Source organism: Solea solea, chromosome 7 (assembly GCF_958295425.1).
Source record: "Solea solea chromosome 7, fSolSol10.1, whole genome shotgun sequence".
Taxonomy (NCBI): Eukaryota; Metazoa; Chordata; class Actinopteri; order Pleuronectiformes; family Soleidae; genus Solea; species Solea solea.
In genome coordinates, this window is record NC_081140.1 from 26659563 (window position 1) to 26683463 (window position 23901).

At 39.4% G+C, this 23901-nt stretch overlaps 1 protein-coding gene across 2 annotated transcripts in view; it reads left to right on the forward strand.

The window, feature by feature from the left end:
• The window catches only part of nbeab (neurobeachin b), a 306319-nt gene that overhangs the window by 55838 nt on the left and 226580 nt on the right, over positions 1-23901 (forward strand). For both annotated transcript variants that reach the window (XM_058633432.1, XM_058633433.1), the window contains exons 4-10: positions 266-361; positions 1670-1791; positions 5083-5209; positions 9337-9456; positions 10053-10199; positions 22264-22461; positions 22953-23086. In XM_058633432.1, coding sequence (XP_058489415.1) covers positions 266-361; positions 1670-1791; positions 5083-5209; positions 9337-9456; positions 10053-10199; positions 22264-22461; positions 22953-23086 — 944 coding nt within the window. The remainder of the gene's footprint in view (positions 1-265; positions 362-1669; positions 1792-5082; positions 5210-9336; positions 9457-10052; positions 10200-22263; positions 22462-22952; positions 23087-23901) is intronic.

Below are 23901 nucleotides of genomic sequence, written 5' to 3' on the forward strand. Positions count from 1 at the left end.
ATATAGAGATCTATAATCTCTTCTACATGTTATATAAAGCTCTATAAACCCTTCTACATGTTAAATGGAGATCTATAAACCCTTCTACATGTTAAATAGAGCTATATTTAACATGTAGGAGAGTTTATATAGCTCAAGGTCCGGAGCTCTATAAAGCCTCATACATGTTGTACACTGGAGCTCTGAAGAGAAAAAAAGCTTTGTCTCTGTTATTACTTACTCTCTTTTTTTCTTTTCCTTTTTTTCATCATTGCCACCTGTGCAGCCGAGGCATGCTGTCAAAATGTTGTCAGTGCTGAATCAGATGCCCCAGAGACACGGTCCAGATGCTTTCTTCAACTTCCCTGGTCGCAGTGCTGCAGTAAGCTTCTTTATTCCTCCTCCTCCTCCTCTTGAATTCTGATTTAAAATGGCGTGCAGTTGTACCGTAGATTAGCAAGAGTCCCCACTAATGTGCGGGTAAAGGCTCTTAAAAACACCATCTTGTGTTGAAAGGCTTGACATCTTAATTAAAGTTCACTTCGGAGCCTGTAGTTTATCTTGGGAGCAGACATATTTAGAGAAATAACAGACGGAGAAGAGTAAGTGGCTGGAGAGATTGGTAGCTCGTGGCAATACTTTAAATTAGTTGTCAGCAATTTTATTAAATCCTCTTTTTTTTTTTATTGATTGCTAATGAATTTCTCTATGAACTTACACACTAATATTAACTTTACCCCAATGCAAAGAGGGCTGCAAACCTATTCATTATGAGCTGGAATTAATGCAAGAATTATTTTAGAGGACGCCACATGCAGAGTAATCAAAACGTCTTTTAAAAGCACGTAAATTAATTTACCCCCCTCCTCTTCAGTCTGCAGTAAATACTTCATAATAATAATAAAAGGAAATTAGTTTTATGATGTTTCTACACCTTGATTGGAGTCCACTTGTGTTGGCATTGTCATTTTAGCCAAAAATTCCAATTTGAAGTAGAAGTATTACGCGATAAGTGACAATGTCTTTACTGCCCCCTTCAGGCTAGAGCTGGGCAATACAGGGCAAAAAAAAACATATCACAATATACGTTTTTATATCACTTGATAACAATATAAATTAAATCCATATTTTTGTAAGGCTAAGTGACATATTTCCTATATCCCGTTATACGAGATATATATCGGTATATAAAGCTGCACACAGGTTGTGAGTGACAATTCACTGTGAATACAGTCAATTATAAATATAATCTGCTGTTTATGGCTTTAAAATATTCGTATTATTGCCTTTTTTATTTCAGTGTGGCTTTTAATGTTAAATGCAGGATATTGTTGATACATTTGGTCATATAGCACAAATAATTAGCCTTAAAATCAATGAAAATGTTCAGTAGTCACTTTTATTTAACCTATAATTTTGACGATTACATGTAATTTTTTAACCCATATATACAGTAGCCTTTAAAACCAGGTTAAGTAATCATGGACATCGTATCACGATATCCAAAATCTGTGAACATATTTTGTTTCATGTCACGATAGAGATATAATATCCATATATTGCTCCGTACTATACTTTTCATCCATGTTGAAAACAGTTTTGAGTTCAGATTTGTTTTACTTTTGTCCGCAAAGCCAGAACATCTGAATGTGAGAGTGAGTAATTGTTGTTGTTTTGGTTTTTGTCCCAGGCCATCGCTTTACCTCCAATCGCCAAGTGGCCTTATCAGAGCGGGTTTACGTTAAACACCTGGTTCAGAATGGATCCGCTGAATAACATCAACGTGGACAAAGACAAACCCTATCTCTACTGGTGGGTACACACAGTTACAGTACATGTGTTTATGATCGTGTTGTTTAAATCTTATCTATTTCAGTTCAGAGTCTAATTCAGGCCCGAAACGGCTCCTGGTGTGAATTTGTGCGAGGAGCCCATTGTTATCCTTCAAATTATTATTATATCCGTGGCTTTGCGGTAATTTTTGAGGGGGTTAACGTAAATAAAAACTCTTTAAAATGCAATATTGGCATAGTTCCCAGACCTGTGTGTTGCTCAAGGGCTCTATAGCGCCCCCTAAGGTGAAAACAGGGGCAACATTTTTGAGTTTGAAACTGAATTTCCCAAAACTTGGTGGGAAGATGTTATAGACAAAGACGAATAAAAAAGTCGACCATAACCATGGCCTCAACTCAACAGGAAGTCGGCCATTTTGAATTATGGCATCCATTTTGGCACCCTACGTAAACGAGCGAACTCGCCCAAGCGTGTTTGTCACACCGACATAAAAAAAACACGCCATTTTGTACTAGACACATCAAAGGTGAAAAGTTATCAAAAGGTTTTGCGGATTCAAAAGGGCGTGGCCACGGCAACCCTCGATGTTTTGTCGAATTTCGACCATTCGCCACGAAACAGGAAGTGCCCAATGACTTCGGCATAGGTTAAGTTCCACTGATTTTGCTGAATCTTGGCCAACTCGGCCATGAAGTTTGAAAGATAATTTCATACTGAATTTAGAGCCTTTATTCTGGAAAAAATAACTGATTTTAAAAAGATACTTTTTTTTACAAAAAAAATCTTCCCTTCAGATCACAAAGACTCTTTTTTTGGAATCTTTTCTCTAAATTGCTTGGACGAATTTTCTTGTGCGTCTTGTACATTGTTTGCAGAATGCTGTGATTTACCCGATCATCAAATTTCAGCAATTTCCATTTGACAAATAAGGGATTTGTTGGATATCTGTATCGATTCCTGTTCATTCAGTTTGTGTCAGACCAGTTTTGGTCCACTGGCCACCAGTTGCTCACCACTGCCATGGACCGTACACCCAAATTGATTTAAAAAAATCCATAAAAGTTCACTTGGAGTCAATAAACTGACTCTTGTAGCCAAACAAATGTGATACGATGGCAAATATCTTCGCCATCAACATCAAAAATACACTTTTTTCCTCCTCATTTAATCAGATTACGATTAAAACTTGTTTTTCCGAGGTTAAAATAGTATGTAATACACCATTTTTTACACTTGTGATGAGGGAAAAGGGCTTCATTTCCTTCGCATAATTGTCATTAATGAAAGTAGAGACAAAGAGAGGGGGGAACAAGGTCAGATTATTGCGATTAAACCGCCCCGGGCGCTTGAACTACTGCGGGATGACGTCGGCCGTCGCTGTGGTGGACCGGGAGGCATTGTGATGCTATTAATTTAGATTTGAATATCTGCCACAGAAGGACCACAAAACGACTCCTGCGTGGGCATGTCGGTAATTAGCGTTGGAATCTGTAACCAATAATTGCAGTGATGTTCAGCTGCTGTTCTGTCTGTTTATGAGAGAAGCGTGGGGGAGAAAATGCAAATTGACACATAAAGGAAACGTGGAGAGGAATGAGAGAGAGAGCGAGTGGATAATAAAGATAAAAAGGAAAGAGATGGCTGATAGGGGAGAGTGTGTTCACACTGATTTCACACAGATAACATTTCTCTCTCTGCTGCTGCTGCTGCTTTACCTGCATCTGTCAGTTTGAATTAGAGAATCTGCTCAGTCTGAGAGGATTTCTTTTTGTGTCTCTCTGATGTGTAACATCAAAAACAGGGGAGGGCGAAAAAAAAGCAAAGAAGAAGAACTGGCAAAGAAAAGTCGTTGGTATTCATGTGGCGGCAGCGGCTCTGTTTTTCCACGAGAGTCACACAAAAAAAAAAAATGGTGCGATATGCCAAGCTAATCCTGTTTATGTATTTCTCTGAGGGCCTCGCAGCTCAGTGGCAGGCCATGTCGACGACACACACACACACACACACTCACAAAAGGACTGCATTTTTCAGCTGTGGACAAAGGTTTGATGCTTTTCTCCTCTGATGTTTGATCACAAGCAAAGGTTTTGGGGCTCTTTATCTCTCCGAGCCCTGCGAGCACCTCCAATATGAAAGTTTATATTCTCCTAATCTGCCTTGTCAGAAAAGGCTGAGTTGATCCCAGTAGGTGGTGGTAGCTTTGAAGCGTAACTTTACAAGTAGCTCCCCCTACAGTTTTAGAGTTCATATTTCTACGACGCCACAAAAAAAAAACAATAGCGATAATGTGGACGTTGTCTTTAATCGCCAGTTTGTTACAGAGACCTCCAATTCAAAATCTGCCTCATCATAAAAGGCATAGACCTCCAATCCAGTTTTCATGCTGAAAGGGCTGAGTTCATCCCAGTGGGTGGGTCAACTTTGCAAGTATGGACGCTTTTTTCAATATTTTTTTTTCAAGTTTTTTTCTTCGTAAAGAGCTCCCCCTACAGTTTTGGAGTTCATATTTTTAACGTCACCGCCGTAAACATCCATCCATTTATTGTCTATCCCAGTGGGTGGTGGAACCTTTGAAGTGTAGCTTCTGCTTTTAACTGGTCGCACTATCGCTCTATTCTCTCAGGAACTCCCCCTACAGTTTTGGAGTACACCCTAAGCATCCATCCATCCATCCGTCCATCCATTGTCTACCGCTTTATCCTCACTGTCGTAAAAACTCACCGCTGTCCGTGTCGGTGGGAGAACCTTTACAACAGTATCAAACATCGGGAAAGAGCAAATACACAGAGAACAGAGAGTATATCCCAAAAAAACGTACAAGCGCAGCAACAAGAACAGCCAGGTTCTTCAGTTCTTGCCATTCGGGAAAAAGCATCTCCGATCTTTACTGCGTCTAAAATAGCGATATCGTTGCCTCGCCGTAAAAAGCAATTTGTGTTTCTCGCCAAGACCCAAGAATCCTGATTCAACGAGACATTTAACCGTCACAATGACTCCAGCATAGTTCTGCTTGAAAGATTACTGACTACTTGACATTTTCCATTTTTATTTTATTTAACCTTTATTTAACCAGAATTAAATCTTAGCAAGATTAAATAAAAACCTCTTTGGCAAGAGTGTCCCGACCTGCATCAATCATGCAGCGTATTCAATACAATATAGATACTGTATCATAAAACACACATAAAATGGAGAAAGTGCTGTATAGGTGGGGCCACACATGTGCAGTTTCTGCCTCTAAGTCGTTTTATAATACTTGGTCGGCTAAGATTTTTAACCATAGCATCATCTCATGTTTTGTGTTCACAGCTTTCGGACAAGCAAAGGCATCGGCTACTCGTCACATTTCGTCGGAAACTGCTTGATCGTGACGTCGCTCAAGTCCAAAGGGAAAGGTTTCCAGCACTGTGTCAAGTACGACTTTCAGCCGAGGAAGGTACGATGTAACACATAATGAACTGTAAAAACATTATATACTGTCTTATATGGGGAATATGAGACAATATGTGGTCTCAGGTTATCGTCATAAGGTATCTGTGATGACTCTGAGATTTCCTGGTTTTAAAGGCTGCAATTTGATTGAAAAATACATGGAAATGACATAATTATATAAAAAAAAAAGAAAAGAAAAAAAAGGTAAAACTTCTTTAATTTTAAGCCTAATTGTTTGTGTTATAGCAGAATCCCACCATATTTATAGCCACTTACATTGTTTCTTACACAGCTAAATATCCTTCATTTAACATAATAAACCAGGTATTAACAGAAGTGCAAAGTAATGAGTGTATTTTAAGCATGTATAACAGTAGATGTCTTATTTTAGAGCATATTTACAGTGTATTGTCACTCAAAACAACCCGTGTGCAAGTTTGTATCCACATATTTGTCATATATCACGATATATTACATATAGTATATATATTAGTTTTGCTTTTCGTCAGGTTGAGACGTTTCTGAGAGGGTTAGTGGGGCTTTTTAGGTCCAATAACCATCAGTATCACACATTTTTTTCGTTTTACGTCTCAATATAATACATTTCCTACATGTTCCACCCCCGGGGTGACTATAACAGGTGTAATTTGATCAAATGAAACCAAATTCAGCGTGTGAGAAGCATACTTATCCCCACGTTTTGAGAGAGAGCGAGAGAGAGAGAGCGAAAACGGCCTCAGCGAATGTTTCAAACAATTAGGGCTTTCGCACAACACCTGGGAACGACAGTTTATCTCAGGCTCATACTGCTGCAGTGCAGCAGGTACCATTTAGTCAAAGCTATTAGAGGATAAAACATGTTGAATTACGCTTTTTAATTGATTTTCAGTCCAGACGTGTGAGGATAAGTGCCTTTCTAAATGATCTCTGGGACGTTTTGCTCTCCTCCCTCGGCCATGAATCCTCTTCGGAGTGTCCTTACGTTTGTGTGCCGACAGCTGTAATTCCACAGAAATGGCTCGCGGTGCCCTTTCTGTGGTCAAACCAATAAATAGTGTGCACATAGTCCCACAGGTCATGAACGGGGGGCTTTTTCTCTCAGCCGCCGTGATTGTTTGTGCCAGTGTTTTCATACTTGATTTTGTTTGTTTGTGATCCCCGAGTAGATTCATTTGTTTGAGTTAACACAAACGGGCAGGCAAAGATTTGTTAAATTGCTTTTGCGAAAAGGAAAAAAAAATAACAGGAAAGTCAACTTACTTCAGAGAATACGTCGAGTCAATAGTCTTTGAACGTTTTGACCTTTTCTGAGCTTTGAGGAAACTGTGTGCTCAACAAAATCTGCCCAGGCTCCTCATTCATCCATAATGTATTTATATTTGGCGGGGTTTTTCAGCTGCTTTAAAGTTTGTTGTAAGTGCGGTGTTGACGTAGTAGAAACACCCAATTCACCAAGCTAGTGTTGCCTTCCTTATGCTGGACTTAGATCAGAGCTGGGAGTAACGTCACCCGTGAGTTCACCGAAATGCAATCATACCTATTGTTATCAATACCAGTTGACAACACTGTATTTTGGGTATTTTGGTAGTATTAGTAGCATGGCAGCCATCTTTGACTCCTATGTTGTTGCTCCAAGTTTGTGAGTTGGAAATCCGAGTTCACAACCTCGTAAATTTCCGAGTTCCAACGACAAACGGAGCGCAGCTGGACATTCACACCGACAACATGACTGCCAAGCTATTTACCCAAATGCTTAAAGGCGACATAGAATGCTTGTATCACACATATATGTTAGTTATGGAGGTCTACTTACATATATTAACTTGTTTTCATGGTTAAAAACCTCCTAATCGCTGCAAACGAGCTGATCAAAATATCTCCTCACTGACGCTCTCGTCAGCCGCGCTGTTTCAGACCAAAACCACACCCCCAGAACCAGGACTGTGTTGTGATTGGCCAGCCAACGAGAGCTTTCCTACTGTACTGTGATTGGCCAGGTACCTGGAAGTGACGTAATAGATAGGCCAGCTCTCAGATACACAGCTCCCCCCAGCCCAGGAAAACAATACAACACTATTTTCTCAGCAGTGGCTGAACTGTTTGTTCTGAAGCTTTAGGGTTTCATAAACGAGGTAATGACACAGATACACACACAAACGCAGCGTTAATTGGAGCTTCCGGTCTATGTGGGCTTTAACATCCGTGCTGTTAAAACAGAATTTTCGGACTAAAAACCTAAAGTTTAACCATCGTGCACCAAATTCCATTGAGAAAATCTGCGTTTTTAGCTCACGGGAACACAGGAGCTGTCAGCCTATTGCTGTGTCGTTTGCTTGGTTTGTCTCACTTAGACACATTAAAATTAAGGATTTAAAAAAGCCGAATTGACCGCAATAATGGGGTTACAAAAACGCTTTAACTTACTGAGAGATTATCAGTAAAAAATTTAAAAATTGCTCATTTTCTCTATGGACTTTGGTACAAGAGCCATGAAACATTCACATGCTTCATTTTGCAGCCTGGAAAGTCTGTCAAACGGCGTAAACATGTGGTTAATATCTCATTAAGACATCCTTGACTTAAACACATGCCGCTTTTGTGAGGTGAGCCTCTTCATTAAGTGGCTAAAATCCGTTTTTTTTTCTTCCCCTGAAAGACAGTGGCGGTGAACACGGTGAGGTCAGCGTTTGATGGACCTCAAGCGACCACTTCAGAAACATGAACTATCACTGCGAGTGTGAACGGCTCATTGATAACGTCCTCACGTGAAAGCAATCCGAAGTGGAAAAATGAAGAAGCTCTGCGTCTTGTACCTCCTGTAATAAAAATGTCCCGAGTATTTAAGACAGAACCTTGAGGTTTGAACTCGCGGAGACTTTCATTCAGTTTCAACTTTGCACTTCAAAGAGATTATCTGATTAAAGAGACGTACAGTACCGGGACAGAATTTCAAAGAGTGGACACTGGGTCAAGTACTTAGTCCTGCATCAGCAGCGTGGACTACAGGATTAAAACGTTGCTTCAAATGATTTTTATTATATATATGTATATATGTGTATGTGTGTGTATATATATGTATATATACTGTATATGTGTATATATATATGTATATGTATACACACTTGTCGGATACAAAACGGCACGGCCACTGCAACCCTCTGCATTTTGGCACATTTCGACCATTCGCCACGAAACAGGAAGTGCCCTATATGACTTCGACATACATCGAGTTCCACTGAATTTCCTGAAATTTGGGGGGAAGATGTTATGAACCAAGGCGAACTAAAAAAGTCAACAGGAAGAAGGCCTTTTTGCCTTTTTGAATTTTGGTGTCCATTTTGGCGATTTGCACCCTTCGTGAATGAGTTTGACACATCAAAGGCGAATAGTTGTGGAATTTCACACCCTGCACAGGTTGCCAGACCGTCACAGAGACAAATTTTTCATGTCAAAGAAGTCAATTTATTTTAACACACTCTTTATTCTCTCCAACACAGGCACTGAGGCAAAAACAAACAACTACAGTAATGCCAACTACTACAATGTCTCTGTAAACCTTTTTGTTGAATAGAAACCTCTACATTACATTACTTTTGTCCGGACATGCAATCCATCATTCTACACACACTTGACCGTAGCCATGGCTTCAACTGAACAAAAATGTGCCAATTTGTACTGGCCACATCAAAGATGCAAAGTTGTCGAAAGGTTTTGCGGATTCAAATGAATTATTGCTCTCTTTTTACATACTGTTGTTCTTTTTATTGATAATTATATTAGTTTTTTTTTATTATTATTATTTTTAAGTCAACTCTGGCTGTTGTTAAAAGACCAGAGTATCACTGGAGTGACTTTGTGCACAGTGAAAAAAACAAGTTTTCTTTGCCTCCTAAGCCTTTTTCTTCTTTCATGCATTACTCACTATCTGCCGCCGCAGACTCAGACTCAGCTTTCGGTCCGAATTCTCAGCTTTAAAAAGGAAACAAATTGCATGGAGCGTAAAACGCTGGACGACGTATTGCTCCATAATAAACCTGAACTCTGCCGTGTTTGTCCTTGTTGTTGCTTTATGAGTGTAAATGCATGTGTTTTGAGCTGACTTGTTAAAATCCCTTGTCTTGTCGCCCTCAGTGGTACATGATCAGCATCGTTCACATCTACAGCCGCTGGAGGAACAGCGAAATCAGATGCTACGTCAACGGACAGCTCGTCTCGTACGGAGACATGGCGTGGCACGTCAACACGAACGACGTAAGGGGTTTTGATATATACACATATATATGTATAATTTTATATATATATATGTATAATTTTATGTATATATATATATATATATATATATATATACACATACATATATATATAGATATATGTGACGACAGGTGCCTTCTTTTCGTCGCTCTCTTTATGGCGCTTTACCATGAATTGCAATCTTTTTAATATATACTTGTATTTTTAAATGTTCTCATCACGGAAGCAAATCAGGGCTCAACAAACTAAAATGGAAAACAAGCTTAAATCAAGATTCCAGTTCCCGGGTGCACTCGTACATCTCTCCGCATCGACTCACTCGTCAGCTGCTGTGTAATTAGCTGCTGACATTTTAACTTATCCTTCAAATTTATCCTTAATGTAATCACCGCACATATTCACACTGCCCCTGAGGGTACTGTGTATCGAGGTTTCCGTGTCTTTTATAAATCAGCCACACTTTCTGTCCTTTCATGAGAGAATTGTTAGCTGTTTATTTCTCATTCTTAAGCCGAATTAACCGTGTTTCTTTTTTTCCAGTACAGAATGATGTACAGGTTTTTCCCCTTCTCATGCCTTGCCTTATTTTTTCACAGAGTTATGATAAGTGCTTCCTCGGGTCCTCGGAGACGGCGGACGCTAACAGAGTGTTCTGCGGACAGCTGGGAGCCGTCTACATCTTCAGCGAAGCCCTCAATCCCGCGCAGATATTTGCAATTCATCAGCTCGGACCAGGCTACAAGGTACTCACTCCAGGGTGACTGAATGAGATTACATGTAAGCGGTCCACATTACCTATCAATCTGTGGAATCAATGCCCCGTTACCGTGGCTCCTTCACCCCTGTGTCTCCATCCTGGGAGCGATGGGGGTTTCTGGCCAGATAAACCGCAACATAAATTACCTGCTTCTGGAGAATAATAACCCCGGTACACGGGGGAGGAGAAGCGGTGAGCAGCGAGCGGCGAGGGTTGTGTTTGCTCCCGAGAGTCTCGACAGAGTGCAAAACAGAATGACTGTGGATGTAAGAAGATGCTGACCCAACCTGGAGGGGATTCAGCTGAGGCCCGAGCCACGAATGGCAGTGGCCGAAACAGCTCCTGGCACGAATTGGTGCGAGGAACCTATTGTAATCCTCCAGATTATTGTTATATCTGTGGCTTTGCGGTCATTTTTGAGGGGGTTAACGTGCATAAAAACTTTGCATGGAGGTCAGGTCTGGTGAAAATGCGATATTGGCATAGTTCCCGGACCGTTGTGTGTGGTGGGCTCTATAGCGCCCCCTAAGGGGAAAACAGAGGCAAAATTGAGTTCCACCAAATTTCCCGAAACTTGGTGGGAAGATGTTATAGACGAACAAAAAAGTCGACGTAACCATGGCCTCAATTCCACAGAAAGTCGTCTATTTTGCTAATATGCACCCTACGTAAATGAGCGAACTCAACCGAGCGCGCCTTTGTCATATCCAAAGTGTCCTTATCAATGGTGAAAAGTTATTGAAAGGTTTTGCGGATTCAAAACGCCGTGGCCACGGCAACCCTCTGCATTTTGGCGAATTTCGACCATTCCCCACAAAACAGGAAGTGCCCTATGACTTGGGCATACATTGAGTTCCACCGAATTTCCCGAAACTTGGTGGGAAGATGTTATAGACCAAGACAAACAAAAAAGGCGACCATAACCATGGCCTCAGTTCAACAGGAAGTCGGCCATTTGTAATTTTGGCCTCCAATTTGGCCATTTGTAGCCTACGTAAATGAGCGAGGCACACCAAAGTCGAAAAGTTGTCGAAGGTTTTACAAATTCAAAAGTGAGGTCAGGGAACTTGCATGGGAACGCGAGGGCCCTATCATGACTGCATGCAGTCCTAGTTATTATTATTATTATTATTATTATTAGTATTATTATTATTATTCCCATTATTGTCAGAGGAGTAGAGCTGGGAATGATGTGCGTGTGCTCCACAGTTGGTCGTAATTAGGGATCAAAACTCCAAGGAGCGTGACCTTTTAGAAAGGCCATGCTCTTCACACACACTGACACACTCACACACATGCTCAATTTGCTTTACAAGAAGCCTCGTGGACCATTAAGGTCTGTGCAATTGGATTTCCCACCAATTTGCATACTGTGAAAAACAGTAGAAATGAATAGAAAGAGTTTAGACTTTATAGACAATGCACATTTGGTGATGTTTTAATGAGTTTGGTGTGGAACCTGCAAATTGCTGCTATTCTTGGTTTTTTCTTTATTTACTCGCTCTCGCACGTTTCCGTCTCACGTTGAGTCAGATTTGGTGCGTGTTTACAGGCGGATCCGTGATTTGCTTGTTCTCGCCGTCTCACTTTTGTTTGTGATGCTCAGAAGGTGCTGCTGTTTATTTTTGGTTTATTTTCACAGTGTCAAGTTCTTCACTCTATCACACACAGAGGAATGACACGCACGTGCACGCTCAGTCAGATCACGTTTGATACAAAGTATCTGAGACTAAATCTTCAGACTTCTTTTAATCCCACTCTTGTTACTTTGTTAGCAACCTTTTTATTTATTCAGAAATCACATTGAAGCCCATTACCACAGAAAAAAAGAGGGAAAAACTAGCCTTGGTAATAAAAAATATCCTCAAAGTAAATCATAATTATGAGATAAAAAGTCATCATTATGAGGTTAAAAGTCATCATTATGAGATAAAAAGTCATCATTATGAGATAAAAAGTCATCATTATGAGATTAAAAGTCATCATTATGAGATTAAAAGTCATAATTATGAGATAAAAAGTCATCTTTATGAGATTAAAAGTCATAATTATGAGATTAAAAATCATAATTATGAGATAAAAAGTCCTCATTATGAGATTAAAAATCATAATTATGAGATTAACAAGTCATAATTATGAGATAAAAAAAGGTCATAATTATAATAAAAAAACAGATAAAAAGTAATTCCCCCAGCAGTCTAGGTCAATAGCAGCCTCACTAAGAGATGGTTCAGGTTTCCCTGATCCAGCTCTAACTATAACCTTTATCAAAAAGGAAGGTTTTAAGTCTAACTTTGAATACAGTATGTTACAGAGAACTTTAACCTTTAGATGTGCCTTCAAAAAAAGCTACATTAACACAACTAGAGCACCAAAATGTGTTCATAAAAATGTTTTAAAAAATTTTGTTAAATGTTTTAAACCAATATTTTTAATCCTTAAATTGTCAAGTTTCATTTTATGGTCTAAAAAATAAAACACGATAAATGAATTATTTTCAATATACTTCATGCAAACTGGATTATTTTTGGTGTGATTATTGCAGCCGGGCATATGTGAAAGATTAGCAGAAACATTTGTTTGTTTATATGCATTGTTTTTTTTGTTTTATATTTCGTAAAATACTAAAGTTAACACACCTAGAGCACCAAAATGTGCTCATAATTTTTTATACCATCAGTCCTCGTCATACGGGGTTAGTACGTTTTTAATCCTTAAATTGCCAAGTTTTTGTCACGATGCATCAAAATAGTGATTTGAACGGGTTTCAATGAGGACGTTTTTGTCCATAAGGTGTGTTAGTGTGAGTCTTTTAGTTCACTTTGTTTACAATCGACTAAAAATAATATAATAATACATGGAAAAAGATTGCATATTTTTCAACAAATTATTCAAAAATTAATACTGGCATCATTTTTGAACAAATGAGTCTAGGAAGGGCCCCATGGCGCCTTGCAGCGAGAAGACTCGGGTTCGAGCCCCGGTTGGAACAAGGGCCTTTCTGCATGGAGTTTGCATGTTCTTCATGTGTGTGCGTGGGTTTTCTCCGGGTTCTCCGGCTTCCTCCCACAGTCCAAAAACATGAAATGTGGGGATTAGGTAAATTGGAAACCCTAAATTGACCGTAGGTGTGAGAGTGAATGGTTGTTTGTCTCTATGTGTGTGTGGCCCTGCGATGGACTGGCGAACTGTCCAGGGTGTACCCAGCCTATTGCCCGATGTAGCTGAGATTGGCACAGCACCCCCCGTGACTCTCTGGTGGAGGATAAATAAAAGATGACTTTATTGACAGATAAGCTGACCTGAAAAAATGAGAAGTCATTAATGCCCTATATGGTATATGATTGTTTCGCGATATATTATCAGAGAATTGTTGATTCCCACCCCTCGTACAAAGTAGTAACACCCTCTACTCATGCGGACGATAATGAGATGGATGTTTGTTGTTTTCATTTTATAAAAAGCCCAGAGTTTCCCCAGTAGATCTCATTGTTTGGTCTTTTCAGCTAATGACTGGTGACTTTCATTTCCCCCCTCCCCTCTGACTTTAATTGTGGTTGTAGACCTTCTATTAGGTGGGTAACACACCAGGGATCAATCCTGCGGATTTCTCCAAAAAATAATGAAGAGTGTGTCCCGGGGAGACAATTACCCCGCAATTGATGGAGCCGTAAACAGTCTCGGTAATGTTGAGCAGGACACAGAGGCAGAGTCAGGTGAGCTGATGAGGAAGGTCAGAGAGTTGTCAGGCCCGGTGATTGATTGTCGTAATGGGAGCGCCGTGCGGACGACGAGTGGCTCGTCTGTTTTAATTGAGAGCTGTCGGGGAAGAGACGGAGTGCAGCAGATTAGAGCAAAAACACACCTGCTTCACAGTGTACACTGCGCTCAACCAATCCATCAAAATCGGATTTGCATCGCACTTTTCATTCGGTCACCTTAAAATGGGACGAAAAAGTGCGGATTTGACCTATTTGACCTATAAAATTAACATATAATGTATGTATAAAGGTTTTTATACAGACATATATATATATGAATAAACTACGTCTACATTCTTTTTTATATATATATATATGTATATATATATATATATGTATATGTATGTATATATGTATGTATGTATGTATATTTTTCACGTATTATTGTAATATTATTTTTAGTATATTATAAACAAGGTTCACTAAAATACTCACACTAACACGCCTATGGACGAAAATGTCCCCATTGGGAGGAAGGTCCAGGCAAGGGCATAGTAGGTGAGGTTTAGGTTTGCATCATTTCAACACAGTCAAGCGACATCATGTCAATCCCAGTGTAATTGTTGACAAAATGAAATGCCCCAATGTTCTTGTCTGTTAGCGGGATTTAACTTTTGCACGTCTCTTGAACGTCCAACTTGGTCTGGATTTGATTATAGTGCTAAATGAAAGCGATAAACCCGGTATATGTTTGGCTATTTTTATTCTTTATATTATATATTATATTTTCTATAATTGCTATAAACCTTTTTATTTTGCTTTTTACTGACAAATATTCTGTGTGGCCCACAAAACACCAGCTTTCCTTTTTGTCCCGTGCCTCTTCTGAAGTGGAATAACCCTGGCATAAACCATTAAAATGTGGGAAAATAAAGTCATAATATTAGGATTTTTTTCTTGTAATATTATGTTTGACTTTATGTTGTCATATTTTCTTCAGTATGGCCCCAATGGAATTATGGCGGTTAATTCTCCAGGAGAGGAAGAGGGAAAAGGCAGGAGGTGTAACTCAGTCCCAACGCCAAAGAAAAATGGAATGAATAGATAATTACATAGAAAATGCATAAAGATCCCATCGTAATGTTGCATATTTTGTCTCCGTTCCGTTCTGTTTTATGCAGAAAATCAAGAATAAAAGGATGCTGATGGATGAAAAACCCACTTTGTGTCAAAAACAACGAAGCTGCGGCTTTTTATGTCTCCTCGTACGTCGCTCGCGTACACAGACTTATTCCTGTCCTTGTCCTCTATCACTGCTGCCATATGTGTTCTACATGAAGCAGCTTAGCACGTTGAGCTAGTGCCAAAACAGTGTGTGTGTGTGTGTGTGTGTGTGTGTGTGTGTGTGTGTGTGTGTGTGTGCGTGCGTGCGTGTGTGCAAAACAGATTTGCTGTAGGAAGAGACCGAGGAGGACAGAAGCTGCTCCTGGATTAAAAATGTGTGCATGGGGACTGTGGTGTAATGTGATATCTGAGGCAGAAGATTATATGACCAAAAACAAACAAACACATGCGTGATATTATCCACATCTACAGGGGGCCGATTTTGGAAACTTTTTCCATTTTATTTTTAACAAAAATATACCAAATTATTAGAGGACATTTCCAGATTGACGCATTTTATACATTTTGTGTTAGAATTCATGTAGAAAATGTAAATATTGATGAACATTTAGAGGGTTAGGTTTTTCAATTTTACATATTATTCAGCGTCATTACCCTAGTAATAATCTGTAGCAATATTTGCACTCAAAAACCAATATCTCCTAATATCTAACAATAATAATAATATTAACAAATGTATGAGACCACCTGTGCTTAAAACAAGAAAACACATTTATTTATTTGGCAAAGCATAAACATTCAACCACTAAAAACTATTTTTCAGATTTGTGTTAAATTTAACTTATTTGGTGGTAAACTGACTCTTTCAGTGTGACTTTAACACTGCAAGACTTATTTATATCACATTAGAGCAGAATCACTCAAAGAACGCAGACATCCGCCATGGCTTAAACACTTTGTCGTCTGCGTTTTTATTTAAAACGGCACCTGAATTTTTTTTACATTTTCATCCACTGGATCCAGATAAATCTTCTGGATCTGTGTAGAAGTTTACCTGCTTATAGCTATGACTGTCTTATGTACACATGAGAAAATTCATCCTGATGTGTTGAGATGTCGCTGAGATACACACATAATACGATTATATATTGTCCAAAAAAATTGATTTGGATTTGTTGAAAATTTTACATTTTTTGTCCTCAGTGGGTAAATTCTTACCAAAATGTAAAATTTTACATACTTGGGTTATCACCTACTGAGATTGACCCATCTAAAACTATAGACAGGAAGTTGCTAACAGGAGGGCAAACTTATTTCCCGAATAAAATTAATATCAAGGAATGCACGCAGTCATGAAAGGGCTCCTGTTGTGGGAGTGCAGCAGTGCCCTGACCTCACTTTTGAATTTGCAAAACTTTCCGACAACTTTTCGACTTTGATGCGTCTCGCTCATTAACGTAGGGTTGCAAATTGGCAAAATGGACGGCAAGATTCCAAATGGCCGACTTCTTGATGAGTTGAGGCCAAGGTTTTGGTCCTCTTGGTCTATAACATCTTTCCACCAAATTTTGGGAAATTCAGGCGAACTCAATGTATGCCGAAGTTATGGGGCACTTCGAATCGAAATTCGCCAAAACACAGAGGATTTTGAACCGGTAAAACCTTTCGATAACTTTTCATCATTGATGTGTCCAGTACAAATTGACGTGGCACTCTTATCTCTTGTGGAAACGTCTGCAAAGAAGAAAAGCGCCGTCTTGTGTCTTAATGTCCCACATGTCCAAGCCTGGGTTTTAGTTTCAACATCAGGTGAGGTACAAACTGCAGCATGTTTACGCACAGCGCTATCCTGCAGCCGTGTTTTGCCACTGGAAAGAACAAGTTCACTGCGGAACTTCCACCCATAATCATTTCTCCAGTAGCGCCTGCAGGAATAAGGTGGATCCATCCTTTACAAATTCACAGCAGAGCTGTCTGTCAGTGCCTCACAGCTGTCAGTGGAGCAACAACTCAGTCTTGTTCCCACAAGGTGTCACTTGCAGAACATGTTGAAGGTTGGTTCTGGGTCAAAATACATGGGTCACATAGGATTTTTGACAGTCGAGTAAGTCAAATCTCTGCATTGACATAAGCAAAAACATCCCTTAATCCGAGGATCTGGATAAAACAACGGTCGTACTTTTCTCAGAATGTTCCTGAAACGAATCCAGGAAGAGTTTTTAGGAGTGAATCCAAAGGAGAACATATGGCTCTTGACAGTGGTGATGAGAAGCACACTTTTTAAGCAGGATGTGTTGGTTTTTAGCAAAAGTTTATGGGGCATTTAATCTTATTCTGTAAATGCGATTCACTCCACTTAGGAGAAGGAGGAGTTCTTTGTACTTTTGGGTGTTTATCCTAATTAGGAGATTACACACTGCTGGAGTGGAATGTTGTTTGACTGAACCCCACAACTCTCACAGTGAATGAATGATAATATTCAGATTCACTCAACTACCACTAAGGTGTCAGTTGTACGTAATATTGCTGGAAGAATGTCAATATCATTATCGACAATGTCTGTTTTTTTACTGGGAACCACGTTCGTCACACGTGGAATAAAAAAGGTGAGATGCTTGTCTCCGGTGTCACACTTTCCTCACCAGAAAAGTCATCATGGGTCAGAAGAGGACGGTTAGTGGTGAAAGAGCATGATGCGTTGGTCAGCGCTAAAATTCGAATGCAATAGCCAGTGTTTGGACAGAGAGACGGTAGATCCATGTCGTTTTAACACATTAGGTCCATAATTTGAATTATTTACCTACATATTTGGACCTGGATCAATAAACAACATGACTAGATACTCAAATACACTGATTTTCACCAGGACTTGGCTGTGTTTGGGATATGCTGAAATTCTGCCGCTCTTTTTCAGAGAACAACCACTGAGTCTCTGTCTTTGTGCTGCATGAATTAAACCAGAGATGATTCATTATCGCACGGCTTCTTCAGAGAAACGGGCCAAAAAAAGAATTTCCACACTTCAAGTTAAACTATTCAACATGCTAAGACGAACTGTACGCGTCCTGGATGATGCTCCACTCCAGGTAACAAAGGAAGGAGCTCTTCGAGTGTCTCTGCGTGTCTCTTGGAAAGAGTTCTGGGTCCGAGGGAAAAGAGGAAGTGAGCTGTAATTCTTTTATACGAGCGCGTGGCTGCTGTGCGGCGAGTTGCTTTTACACTGCAGGGTTTGTAAGCTAAAACCTCCGAGATCATTATTTTCACACAGCGACAGCGGCTTACACTAAAGTGCAGGGCATGGCAGCTTGTTATCTCTTCTCACTTGGTTTCCAAGAGCAGGAGCTGTTTGAAGGATGTTAGAGACTTGATGATGAGGGCCACGCTCGCTCGCTGTTGTGTGGGCCCGATCAAGGCAGATGAACAGAATAACCCTCATGCTTCTTTAATTATGGACTGTGACTCAACCCCAGCAATTTCCAGAAGTGCTCTGTAAAAATGCTGCGGGGCAAAGTGAGCCCTCTCCCCCCCCTTAAAAAAAAAGGGGGAGGATCTTTACAACTGTCATTTGGAAGCAGAATTAAAAAGCCTGAATCTATGGAGTGCTGAAAGGGACAAGGATAAAGAAAAAATATGAAAACAAAGATGGACTGTACTTTAAAGAAAGTTTTACTAGTGGTGTAGATTATTTAAGACTCTAATACTTAATGGGAAAGTCATGATCTGTGTGTTCAGACTGTTCAGTCACAGCAGAAAAGTCACAATCGTAATTACTCACATTAATAATGGATCAGTTCCACTTATTTTCCTCAGTAGGTTTGGTTGCATTAGTCATTTGATACAGTAGTATCGCGATATTTAAGTCATGCCATGGTATTATCATGATATTTAAGTCACGATATTTAAGTCACAATATGATATTATCAGGATACGTTATTTTTCACGATATATAAGTTGCGATATTTAAACCGCAATATGATATTATCATGATATTATCATGATATTTAAGTCACGATATTTAAGTCACAATACGATATCATCACAATTTTTAAGTCACAATATGATATTATCACAATATTTAAGTCACAATACGATATTATCATGATATTTAACTCAAGATACAATATTATCACAATATTTAAGTCATGCCATGGTACTATCATGATATTTAAGTCACGATATTCAAGTCACAATACGATATTATCACAATATTTAAGTCACAATATGATATTATCAGGATGCGTTATTTTCACGATATTTAAGTTGCGATATTTAAACCGCAATATGATATTATCATGATATTTAAGTCACAATACGATATTATCACAATATTTAAGTCACAATACGATATTATCACAGTATTTAAGTCACCATACGATATTATCACAATTTTTAAGTCACAATATGATATTATCACAATATTTAAGTCACAATACGATATTATCATGATATTTAATTCAAGATACAATATTATCACAATATTTAAGTCATGCCATGGTATTATCATGATATTTAAGTCACGATATTCAAGTCACAATACGATATTATCACAATATTTAAGTCACAATATGATATTATCAGGATGCCTTATTTTCACGATATTTAAGTTGCGATATTTAAACCGCAATATGATATTATCATGATATTTAAGTCACAATACGATATTATCACAATATTTAAGTCACAATACGATATTATCACAGTATTTAAGTCACAATACGATATTATCACAATTTTTAAGTCACAATATGAATTTATCACAATATTTAAGTCACAATACGATATTATCAGGATATTTAATTTAAGATACAATATTATCACAATATTTATGTCATGCCATGGTATTATCATGATATTTAAGTCACGATATTCAAGTCACAATACGATATTATCACAATATTTAAGTCACAATATGATATTATCAGGATGCCTTATTTTCACGATATTTAAGTTGCGATATTTAAACCGCAATATGATATTATCATGATATTTAAGTCACAATACGATATTATCACAATATTTAAGTCACAATACGATATTATCACAGTATTTAAGTCACCATACGATATTATCACAATATTTAAGTCACAATACGATATTATCATGATATTTAATTCAAGATACAATATTATCACGATATTTAAGTCATGCCATGGTATTGTATTTAAGTTGCAATATTTAAACTGCAATATGATATTATCATGATATTTAAGTCAAGATATGATATTGCCATGGTATTATGTACCTGAAACACACCAAAATGAACTACAACGTGCAGAAGAATCTAACTGTTGTTCCTCTGCTGCTGCTGCTTCAGCTCTTTCTGTCTCCGTCTTCCTCGCCATCTGTTTGCTGTCAACGAATCAGCGAGGGAAGCAAACTCATTCGTCCCGTCCATTATTTATTCAACCCTCCTGATTAGAGCCATTGATCTCCTTATTAAACATATTCCATTCACACCACATTGACGGATTAATTCAGCTCCTCTGTCAACGGCTAATTGATTCACTAAATCAGGACTAGTCTGTTATTGATCGACTGTTTGTTACGTTAGCCATAATGAATGTGTTTCCAAGGCCACTGACTGATGGAAAATGCAGTTGCTCTCACGAAACGTTGGTCCAGGCAGAACAGAGTTTCCGGTCACACGGGATCAGCACTGTCACTTTTAATTTGAAAGTCGATATTGTATTAAATGTGGGATGTAGAGTTCACATTTAAGCTGCAAAGACCCGCTCATGAGCACGTATTGAAGTAGTACCACTTAGCATCCAGCAGAGGGCGCATGTAAGGTTTACTACACACTGGGGGGGGGAAACGGCAGCTGCTGACCACGGTCTGATGGGATCTTGTTTGGGGACGAGTGACTTTGGCAAAGGCCTCAGGAAGCTGCCTGCTGATTGGCTACTGAGGTTAAGAGCGAGTTCCAGACGGACAGTGACTCCAATCCTGTCTTTTCTCTGGTCCACTGAGCTGTCTCTAAAACTCAAAAAAATGTGGGCGTTAGTCAAGCAAAAAGTCCGATTAATGCAAAAAAAAAAAGTGTATCTTCAAACACCATATAAAGAGAAGAATTATTGAGGATTTAAGGCAGAAAAAGTCGCACAGTAAATGTTTTATAGTCGAATCTCCACTGCTTGAAACTTTATCCGCTTAAATAAAGCTGGAGTGGAAATTCAACAAATATAATATAAAATACAGAACAGGTTTATTTTTGTGATCTGAACAGGAAATATTTGCACAATGCTTTAACTCTGAGTCCCCATCTGCCTTTTTTATTCCTCTTCTGTGAGTGCAGAGACTTTTTGAACAGAAACTTTTTTCATTGATTAAAAATGTTAATGTGTGCTGAGTAAAAAAGGCTGTAATCGCAATTACAGCCCACTCTCTTTCCACAAAAAAAAAAAATTCTCCTTTTTTTTAGTGCAGCTTCATAAAAATTCAGCCGTGACTGTACTTTTGGTTTGAAATTGCTTCAGAACAGACTGAACTAAATGCAGGCAAACACACACAGGCGTACATATATATAGTTAAACAACTTTTAATTCTTGTCTTCTCCTTTTCATTGTTCACTCTTAGAATCGTCATCATCCAGAAAAGAATCCAGCTTAACCCTCAAGAGTTCCTGGGGATATTTCCTGCATTCTATTTTTTATTGTTAAGCCATTTTGGCTGTGTTGAATGAACATAGCTCAAATTTTCCAGAGGATATACATTTTTGGTAAACTTTAGAAATGAGAAAATTTGATATGTATCAAAGGTGACATTTTCTGCTGTTAAGAACAAATTAATACTTTTTTTTTTTTAAATCTGACACTCTAAAATAAATAACAATGCATCAAAGTCAGTGTTTCTGCCAATCATTGATCCATCCCAGGGCCTAATAATAATTATTATCAAATTCTCCTTGTATTGTATTTTATGGAAATTATTGTAGTGTTTTTTTTTTCGAGTTGTGTAAACATACTGGCCTTTAAGGGTTAAAATAATAATAATAAAAATGTTTTGATATGTATAGTTCAGGCTGAAGTAGTTTTAAAAACTAACTAATTTAAAGTAGAAAAAATAATAATATATAATGTTTTTACAGCAGTTTTGGGAAGGTGGCATTTTCTGAAGGCTGAAATGTAAAACAGAAATCCCTGTCTCTGGAAATCGTTGTTTGCTGATCCAAATTAAAAAAAACATTCTTCAATGGATCTTCTCTCTCTTGTACTTTTCCCCCAGAGCACGTTTAAGTTCAAGTCGGAGAGCGACATCCATTTGGCCGAGCATCACAAGCTCGTGTTGTACGACGGCAAGTTGGCTGGCTCCATCGCCTTCGCCTACAACGCCAAGGCCACGGACGCTCAGCTCTGCCTGGAGTCTTCGCCCAAAGAAAACGCCTCCATCTTCGTGCACTCGCCGCACGCCCTCATGCTGCAGGTCACCTGACCTTTTTATCTCAAACACAATCCTCATCATTCACCTATCCCTATCGCTCACCTGTCCTCATCATTCACCTGTCCCCATCGCTCACCTGTCCTTATCATTCACGTGTCCTCATCGCTCACCTGTCCTCATCGTTCACTTGCCCCCAATCATTCACCTGTCCTCATCAATCACCTGTCCTTATCGCTCACTTGTCCTCATCGTTCACTTGTCCTCATCATTCACCTGTCCTCATCATTCACCTGTCCTCATCGCTCACTTGTCCTCATCATTCACTTGTCCTCATCGTTCACTTGTCCTCATCACTCACCTGTCCTCATCATTCACCTGTCATCATCATTTACCTGTCCTCGTCATTCTCCTGTCCTCATCGCTCACTTGTCCTCATCGCTCACCTGTCCTCATCGTTCACTTGCCCCAATCATTCACCTGTCCTCATTATTCACCTCCATTATGTTTGACAGACTTTGTTTTTGTCACCGCAGGACGTGAAAGCCACGGTGACCTGCTCCATCCACAGTGCCATTCACTCCATCGGAGGGATCCAGGTTCTCTTCCCGCTCTTTGCCCAGCTGGACTTTCATCAGCTGAACGACAGCCCGCTGGAAAACACAGTCTGGTAAGAAAGAGACAGAGATGGGACCGGGAGTTTGGTTTAATTTACGTTAGCTGGTATACGCCGGCAAAATGTCCTCCTGTGAACGGCGTGCCTGCCGAGCGCGGATTCTCGCTCCAAAACCCAATCAAAAACAGCCCAAAGAAGCTGCCTCACCGAGGACAAGGTCACAAGGTCGATGAGGATTGCATAAAAGGAGAATCATTACAGTCGCACTTGTTTCCCCTTATTTTCATTGTTTATTTTTCGCAGGTAACTTGAGAGTTAAAGCACGCAAAGGCTTCACTGATGGCGTTAAAGGAATGAAATCTGGCCAGTTATCCTCTCGCTTTATTTAGAAAAAAACACAAATGGAAACTTATGTACAGGCGGTTTTTCCAACTCTCTGTTTTTCTGGCGACGAAGACACTGATTTCGCCGGCTTCCTGCAACGGCCCGAGTGAAATTACCGTAATAACCTTATGTCGGCTTTGACGTGCAACTTCTCAGCTTTCAGAAACCGCTGGAATCTTTTTCTGTGTCGCCTGCGATACACTGGGTGTTAAAGGGCCAGTGTGAGACAACAGCGGCGAGACGGACTCAGGATTGAGCCAATAACAGGACAAACCCTGTCATGCTCACATCTCTCTGCCTCTGTGGTTTCCTCTCATCTCCTGCTCTCGCTCTCTTTCCTCTCTCGGTCACGTCGTGCCAAGTTGCTTTGTCCTCTTCTTGGCTTTGTGGAGCGAGTTCTTCTAAAGCCCGGTGAGCTTAGGAGTTCAGAGCTTGTACCACAATTAACCCCGAGTTTACGCCTGTGAGTCTGCTGCTGTGGCTGT